Here is an 8,844-nt window from a genome sequence, read left to right as displayed (position 1 = left end):
AAAGAGTGCAAAATCATCTTATTTCATCCTTGCAAGGAGCTTCTAACAGGCAGGGAGAGGGTTGAGGGGAAGGCTGGCTGTGTCTGCCAGCTTCATTTTTTGTGTGTGTGAGGAGAAAACAAGCTTTTGGGAAGAAGACTTTAAAACTGAAATGACGAACACAAGGCAGTGTTTGTAAGATGGGAGTGCTTAACTCGGTGGAGTTCCCAAGGCTTTGGTGGAGTTTGTAGAGAGATTCATTCAGTTGTTGCTGTTACTGTCTTATCTCGTAGTGCGTGTGTGAGACTCGCCAGCTGGACTCTGTCGGTCCACTTATCTTTCGAGGGTGCCTTAAGAATCAGTTAAACAGAAAATAACTGCTATTTCTCTTCCAGGTTTTTGAAATACACACATTCCAAACAAGCTTTCAAGTCTGAAGAAGTGAGTAGATTGCAAAGGAACTACCTTTGTTTCCACATAGTTTTGCAGACCACCTGTAGTTATTTCAACAACACTTGATGCTTGTTCCTTTTCCTAGTTGTCAACTTAGAATTTAAGAACTCTAAGGGAAAGGGGGAGGGTTTTTAGATCTTAGGTTGGTTAGCTGGGCTGTGAGTTCGGAGTACCTGTGAGGTGACAATGTGCTCTCTTCTGCAGACAAAAGGTCAAGATATCGTTCAAAGAAGTGTACTTGGACATATTCTTCCCGAAGCAATGGTGTGCTATTTAGAAAACTATGAACCAGAGAAATTTTCCGAGATATTCCTTGGAGAATTTGACACGCCAGAAGCGATTTGGAGCAATGAAATGAGGTGAGTTTTCTGTCAGAGGGACAAATACATCTGAACTACATCCCATGCTGAAGAGGTCTTTGACATTTCTGAAGAAAGCTGGAAATCCCTGGATTCCATGGTTTCATTACTTCCTTCTGCCTTCAGCGAGGGCAGTGTCCTGCATTGTCCTCTGCTTCTACCGAAAGTAACAGGGGTGGGGGGAGTGGAATTGGCAGCGGGAAGGGGAATATTTCCCTGAACAGCTGACATCTGCCTCTATCACACTGGAGGTCCTTTTGTGAGCGGAAACTTGCCTGTTTCTGTGGACTGCTTTATACTTACTGTACTCATTTAATACCAGCGCCTACCTAGGAGATACACCTCTAACATCACAGTACAAATTTTAGGGTCTCAAAACGTAAAAGGGTGAGGGAGGGGAAAATGTCATTTCATGTTGTTTTTAATAAGCTAATTTTCATGGCATCGAAATAGCTTCCTAAGAAAATAGGATGGGATCCTGTTCTGTAGCCCTTTCTGAAATGGGGGAAACTACTCAGGAAAATCTTTTCAGAAGAAATCCTTGAACATGTTGTACGGTCACTGAGGACTGCTTGGCAAGTGTTAAACCCAACTCTGTAACTTCCAGGCGTCTCATGATAGAGAAGATTGCAGCTCATCTTGCTGACTTCACCCCTCGTCTTCAAAGCAATACAAGAGCACTCTACCAGTACTGCCCTATCCCAGTTATCAACTATCCACAACTGGAGAACGAGCTGTTCTGCAATATTTATTACCTCAAACACCTTTGCGATACGCTCAGATTTCCAGACTGGCCAATTAAAGATCCAGTAAGTAAGAAGAGCTAAATGAATCCTAAAGCACTTTCAGAGTCCTGAAAGTGGGATTTGTGACAAAATAAGGAAATCATATGCTGAGTTTGCAAGTAACTGATTGATCCTGACTTGTCTGAGATACTTGCTTTGATAGAGATATTTCTCTATCTTGAAGCAGAATAGTCTTCATGCCATGTAGCAACCACGTGTTAAGTTGCTTCATGTGGCAGTACTCAAAAAGCAACATAGAGGATCCAAGAAACCTCTGATAGTTTCAATGAACCTCAAGTGATAGGAGGGGAGAGAAACCACATCACTTTGGGGTTCTTATTTGTCCCTGCTGGATGAGAAACTGAACTAACTTGGTATCAGAACGTGAACTGAGCTGGTGAGGTTATTTTGGTTCAAGTCCATGGTCTGGATCTGTCTAAGCAGCTTGACCTACTCGTGCACTTTGCAGTTTTTGTAGTATTGAGATGTGAACTACATGTCATTTAAGTGATTGCCCATCCCCTACTGTGACTCTTACACAGCCCTCTTAGTCTTAACTTGAATAAACTCTTTAACTTGAATAAAATAGAGCACTGTGGTGAAGCAAAGCCTTCCTGACTGGCAGGGGAACCATCATTCCTAAAGGGACAAGGGTTAGGTCTTTGAGCTTAAGGTGATGGGTAATAAGGAGTCATTACTAAAAAAGGTGACGCATCTGGTGTTGGCATAAATGAAACACTAATAGATTGTAATTACTTAGGTTAAGCTGTTGAAAGATACACTAGAAGCTTGGAAGAAGGAGGTAGAAAAGAAGCCACCTACCATGTCAATAGATGATGCTTATGAAGTCCTTAACCTTCCCAAAGGACAAGGCCAGTAAGTTGTTTTCAGAATTTAAAGCTGTTTAACTGCATCTATGTAAACCCTGTATGCTGAACAAATGGAAGTTTCTTACCTCAGCACTTGAAACCAGTTACTGGTACCAGTTCCGTTAGGCGTAGCACCTGCTTCTTTCCCAGCAGAAGATTGCTTTATCTAAAAAGAAACAAAGCTTGAAAGTCCATCTCCAGTGCTGGAGAGAATAATTGTACAGTGTTTGGATCAACTAAAACGGGGCAAAAACAGGCTTTGAGCTCTGCTTCAAAGCATTCACTAGGCGGTTTTACAGGACAAGCATTAGACTCAACCATAGCGAACAAAAAGTACAGCAGAACTTCAGTATGGTTTCTCTGAACACCATCCTTACCCCTGCCCAATACTGTCCTTTTTCTTGGTGATAAGATCACAAAGAAGATTTTCTTACCTCCCACTTTGGCACTGTTTCTGAGTTCAGGCCCCTAGGAGAGAGCTGACAGCACATCATCCTTCAAGAAGAGCACACTTCTACACATCATGAGCTACTAACCTTTACCACTTACAGCTCCTTTAGACTCTTCGCTTAGAAGATTTGGGGGCGTTGAGCACCTTCTGGTTAGTATATTCAGTAGAAGAGGTACTAAAATACCTTCTGTGTCTAAAATCTGTGACTATTCTGTGGCCAGGCTGATTACCCCTATTCCATGTCAGCTGATGAAGCAGGATTTTCAACTGGAAGCGTGAGAGTTGTGTAGTTTTCACTCAATTGCAATGACTTAGCACTGGGGTCAGTATCCAGGCTTGGTTTTCTGGGCTTTTTGATGTTACTCAATGTAATGGGGCTTGTTTTCTTGTAGGCATGATGAAAGCAAGATCAGGAAAGCGTATTTCAGGCTGGCACAAAAATACCACCCAGACAAGAATCCAGAAGGCAGGGTAGGTACAACACCGATTTGTGGTGATGTTAAAATGGGGACAAACTCCGCTGCTGGGTGTGTTCAGAATTCTCAAATGCCCACTTAGGGAGGTTTTCTTCCTCCCTTCTCAAAGCTGTGGCCTTAGCTGGATATAGCATACAGATCGGTGCTCCGGGTGAGTAACGTAACGGCCATCACTCCGGGAATACCAGGGTTTCTGCAGTTCACTGATGTGATCGGCTCAGACCCGCATCTCAAAGCGCCTGGTGTAAGGAGTTACACAGGAACTCAAGAAGCTAACTGCTCCCTCAAAGACGGATTGCGTCCTCTGCCCGTTTCTACAATCACTGAAACTGTACTTACTACTCTTGTCATAGTGCAGTTGCAGTTGACTTCATTTTAGTCTTGTGCCTGTGGTGGAGTTCAGGACGCAAAAGAAAACTGATCTGTGAACTAGAGTTGTTTGGAGTATTTTCTGAAGTGTAGTAAGACAACACAGCTAGTGTGGTGGCTAATAACCTGGGGTGCTGTTCTTTACCTGCACCTAATCTGGTGGTGCAGACTTGTAGTAATTGAGAGGGTCTCGGCAACTCTTACCTCAGCCTCTCCTCTTTATTTGCAGGATATGTTTGAACAAGTTAATAAAGCATATGAGTTTCTGTGCACAAAGTCTGCCAAGGTGATAGATGGGCCAGATCCAGAAAACATCATTTTGATCTTGAAAGCTCAGAGCATCCTCTTCAACAGGCACAGGGAAGGTGAGTGCGACACCTCAGAGGAGCGGTCTGTGTTCGTTTCTCTAGTGACTGTGGCAGGCAGTTTTCTCCTCTGCTCTGTTAGCCGCTTTCTGGCTGGCCACAGCGTTACCTAGCTATGGCCAAGGGCTTCAGGACAGGACTTGTTCTAACCCTTGGCTCTAGCTACAGTCCCTGGCTGGCAGCTGCTGGTGCATCCAGTGCTTTGCTGTGTAAGCGTTACGTTATCATGGTAAACAAAGAACCTCATGTGCAGTCATAGCTCTGTTTGTGTGGAGACGGGGACAGCATTAGTGTAGGCTGACATAGATTGGCTCCATACTGCAAGGTGACATCATTCCTGTCATTGCTGAACCCTAAAAGAATGGAAAATACAGCTATTGAGAACATATGATTGCCGTCTTCGAACTGGAAAAAGCCCTGACAGGCTTGTCGTTAGACAGTCTTGGCCTAAGACGGGCAAAGCTGTGCTCGTGTGTCTCTGGAGACAGACAAGCATCGTTTGGAGAGCTCTCAGCCTGGGGCCCTGCTGAGCTGGAGAGAAGTCTGGTGTTAATCTTAAATGAGCTGCTTTCCATGAAACCCTGTCAGCTTCTCTCGTGAACAGTCACAGGGGGCGAGGAGTCAGGTTGTGTGGACTGCTCGGTGCTGGCTTTCTTTGACTCCTAGTCATACCTATCCTATCTGTCTTCCACTGATACAATTATGTGGTGATTTAAATTGCTTAGACTCTGCATATGTGTAAACTTTGACTGTTTTCTCTTCCAGAGTTGAAACCCTACAAATACGCGGGCTACCCTATGCTGATAAAGACTATTACCATTGAGACATCAGATGACCTGTTGTTTTCCAAAGAATCTCCCCTATTGCCCGCTGCTACAGAACTCGCTTTCCACACTGTCAATTGTTCAGCATTAAACGCAGAAGAACTGAGAAGAGAAAATGGGATTGAGGTAAATGTGGGAAGAAACTTATTGACGTTAATTTTTTTAGTCTAGTTTTTCCACAGCTAAAAATCCTGGATCCTCAACGCACAGGACATCAGCTGCAATCGAGAATAGCTTTGGGTGCTGTCGAGACACCTGTCCATTCTTCCTGTCTCTTTTCTGGATGCAGTAAGAGAAGCCTCTTGCAGAATATATCCCTCTCTGAACCTAGGCCTGTCTGTGAGCTGTGGACAAGCAAACTACATATGAAGCTTCTCTACTTTTTTACAAAAGCTACTGAGAGCTTCTGCATTCAGTGTGTGAAAGAATGGATAAATGTGAACTGGTCACTTGAGCAGAAGGACTTTTCATTGCACGTATTAGAATCACAGAATGGTTTGGGTTGGAAAAGCCCTTTCAGCTCCTCAAGTCCCCCTGTTCCCCAGCTCTGCCAGGTCCTCCCTGTCCCCCAGCAGCACCTCCACACGGCTGGGAAACCCCTCTAGGGATGGGGACTCCACTACTGCCCTGGGCAGCCTGCGACACGCCTGCACAACCCCAGTGGGGAAGAAATTGTTCCTCAGGGACAACTTCAACCTCCCCTGGAACAACTGGAGGCCGGTTCCTCTTGTCCTGGCTCTTGTTCCTGGGGAGAAGAGACTGATCCCCCTGCCTTGCTCCAGCCTCCTGTCAGGGAGTTATCAAGAGCAAGATCTCCCCTGAGCCTCCTTTTTTTTCCCAGGCTCACCTCCCCTGGTCCCTCAGCATTGCCTCGAGTGAGAATGCTACTAACTCCAAAGCACCAGAGGCTGGTACCAGCACTTGCAAGGGATTGTGCCCTTACAAACCATTAGAGCAAGCAGCAGATTTTGCCTACTGCTTCCCTTCAGCCATTAAAAATGGGTTTGCCAGCTAATATTTTATTTCTGCCAGCCTTCATCAGCAGTTGTTGTGACTGAACTTACACGTCATCCAACCCTCACAGGTACTGCAAGAAGCATTTAACCGTTGTGTGGCAGTCCTGACTCGTTCTAGTAAACCAGATGATATGTCTGTACAGGTAAGTTGCAGCAACTTTACCTGATTGTATCAGCTTCTCCGGAGACAATACATATTATAGTATATATAAAATATGATAATAAATGTGTGTGCATAGTATAAAACATTGATACAGGATTGTAGACGTTAAACCCAGGATTGTGAATGTGCATTTCTCTTCTGCCTGGAACCAATAAAATACGTTGCATTTCATAGGTGTGTGGGTACATCAGTAAGTGTTACAGCGTGGCAGCTCAGTTTGAAGAATGCAGAGAGAAGATTACAGAGATGCCCAACATCATCAAGGACCTCTGCAGACTGCTGTACTACGGCAAGGTGAGAGCTCCTCTTCTCTGCCTCAAGGGGTGTTTGACTGTTAGATGTCTAGGGGACTGCTCTCCTTCTGAGGGAGGAGGGATGATGGCTGAGACCCATCAAAGCCTCATGTAAGGTCCCAGCTCATTGCTACAGGGTACGAAACAGAACAAGTCTTGTTCTCAACACTTGTATCTGAATCCGTTCAGTGGACAGAAAACACAGTTGCTGTAAAGATGCAGCTACTTCTGCCTCTTTGCTGACAGGTCTAGCTTAGGTTTGTAGCAGATACAAGTCCCAGAGGCAGGTCCTGCATAAGCAGGTGGGCTCTTGAATTGGCACTAACTCTGGGAAGAGTATTCAAGTTTTGTTGCCATTTATCTCTTGAGAACTTACCTCATGTTATATAAATGCTGAGTTTTTTTGTCTGGATAAAGAAAGAAAAGCTTGTCTTGAACTTTTTCATATGGGGTATCTGACAACAGAAGACTGTAAAACCAGACAGTAGTGGTTTGCTCTAGATGCTCGTGTGTTCTTTAGTCCCAGCAGGCCACACATATTGCCATAACAGCTCACCTGGGAATCTCTGACACCACCTTCAATTGATTTTCTACCGGCTCATCAAAGCTCCTTTCTAACAGTATGGAATAACTGTTCAGTTATGTCTCTGAAGGATGCTGGCTAATTAGCCGTGGCTACCAGACACGTAACTTCACCTGCAGATGATGTTTGTCTGCTTCAGTTTTTATCCCCGTGCTGCTCAGATGCTACTCTGGAATTAGCAAGTTTGGGGGTTAAGCCTTTGCTTGGTAAGGAAGCCAGCTGGCTTTCTTTGATCACAAGCTCTCAGGGAAACTGTTTCTCCTCCCCCAGAACATACCACGAGTCGCTGCTTTGGGAGTAGAGTGTGTTAGCTCCTTTGCCTTGGATTACTGGCTACAAACGCACTTGTTCCAAGCTGGAGTCCTGTGGTACTTGCTGGGTTACCTCTTCAGCTACGACTACACGCTGGAGGAGAGCGGTATTCAGAAGAGTGAGGATTCGAATCAGCAGGTACTGGTAACGAGGCCTTCGCTTTCCAACACCAGCGGGGGCGGCTTATTAACAAAATCAGTGTATTCCAGAACCACTGAATTCTGTGAGCAGCAATGGTCACGGAGCAGTCTGGGCAGGGGGGGTTGGCGTAGTGCTGTCAATACCATCCTTTGGGTTTTGTGGCTTATTGTTTTTTTTATTTAGAGTAGCTTATATTCTGAGTTCAAGTGTTAAAGCTGCCAAAACCTGCAGTTTCTATTAGACTTAATGAAGAAAATTTTATCTACAGTCATCAGTAAACAAGTAAATTTGTGCTATCAGAAGAAAAAGTCTTTTTTTCTCTCAAGGTTCAACTGCAGGGGTTGTCTGAAGCAGGTTGTGCAGCACCCAGTGTTTTGCAAGACATCAGTGCATCGTTGGTGATGCAGAGGGATAGAGAACACCGGTTGTGTCCGTTCTGGTGCAGAAGAGTTGGACAGCTCTTTCTGACTAACTGGTATTTCTTCAGTAAGCTCTCGGGCTTTTGTAACTGTCTGTGTTTCTCAGGAGGTGGCAAACAGCCTGGCGAAGCTCAGCCTGCTGGCCCTGAGCCGCCTGGGAGGTTACCTCTCTGAAGAACAAGCCACACCTGAAAACCCAGCCATCAGGAAAAGCTTGGCTGGGATGTTGACCCCCTACATTGCAAGGAAGCTCGCTGTGGTCAGTCCCACTGAGGTAAGCATCTGCTGTCCAAAACCTCCTCTCGTGATGTGTGGAAGGGGGGTACCCGGCCTCTTCCAAACCCTGCACTCTCTGGGACCAACCTGACACGGAACAGCAGCCCAATTGCCCTTCGCAGCTGGAGTGACTGCTCTGCCTCACAGGCTGGACAGAACGGTCCCCTCTAGACTAGCGCAGGCAGAACAAAGACAGGAGCAAAGGGGTTGAGTTAGGTGTAGAAGGCCCAAGGATGTAGTGATGATGGAGAGCAAAAGCTAAAGGTGTCTCTTTTAGAAGTGGTGCCAAGGAAGTCAGGTGCAAAGATCCTGCAGGTAGTTGCTGCTCACTGTCAGCAATAGAATGAGACTCTGAACTAAGTATGGCTCAAATCAGAATAAAGAACAATTAAAATAGAGGCTGTACGGTGCCAAATAACTTACTGTTTTTCCAGTGTGGGGGAAGCTTGACACTTGCTCATGAAACTGGTGTAGTTATTAACGAAGTTGGACTAACTAATACGGTGAAACACACTGGTTGCTGTGCATAATGATCTGAAACTGCTCTAATGTGTCACATGGTGTAAATTCCTCATTTCTTAGACTCTGAAGATGCTTAACAGTAACACAGAGAACCCCTACTTGATCTGGAACAACGGGACAAGAGCTGAATTACTGGAGTTCTTGGAATCTCAACAAGACAGCATGATTAAGAGAGTAAGATGCTCTGTC

At 45.2% G+C, this 8,844-nt stretch overlaps 1 protein-coding gene across 1 annotated transcript in view; it reads left to right on the top strand.

The window, feature by feature from the left end:
• Positions 1-8,844, top strand: part of DNAJC13 (DnaJ (Hsp40) homolog, subfamily C, member 13) — a 39,057-nt gene that overhangs the window by 21,581 nt on the left and 8,632 nt on the right. Inside the window, exons 30-41 of the mRNA XM_010132481.1 lie at positions 375-420; positions 637-791; positions 1,399-1,600; positions 2,337-2,452; positions 3,289-3,367; positions 3,971-4,106; positions 4,872-5,056; positions 6,015-6,089; positions 6,284-6,403; positions 7,256-7,435; positions 7,964-8,131; positions 8,716-8,829. Coding sequence (XP_010130783.1) covers positions 375-420; positions 637-791; positions 1,399-1,600; positions 2,337-2,452; positions 3,289-3,367; positions 3,971-4,106; positions 4,872-5,056; positions 6,015-6,089; positions 6,284-6,403; positions 7,256-7,435; positions 7,964-8,131; positions 8,716-8,829 — 1,576 coding nt within the window. The remainder of the gene's footprint in view (positions 1-374; positions 421-636; positions 792-1,398; positions 1,601-2,336; positions 2,453-3,288; positions 3,368-3,970; positions 4,107-4,871; positions 5,057-6,014; positions 6,090-6,283; positions 6,404-7,255; positions 7,436-7,963; positions 8,132-8,715; positions 8,830-8,844) is intronic.

Source organism: Buceros rhinoceros, unplaced genomic scaffold, assembly GCF_000710305.1.
Source record: "Buceros rhinoceros silvestris isolate BGI_N320 unplaced genomic scaffold, ASM71030v1 scaffold16613, whole genome shotgun sequence".
Lineage (NCBI taxonomy): Eukaryota > Metazoa > Chordata > Aves > Bucerotiformes > Bucerotidae > Buceros > Buceros rhinoceros.
The sequence above is the reverse complement of the archived record's forward strand: the minus strand, read 5'-3'. Positions and strand labels throughout refer to the sequence as shown.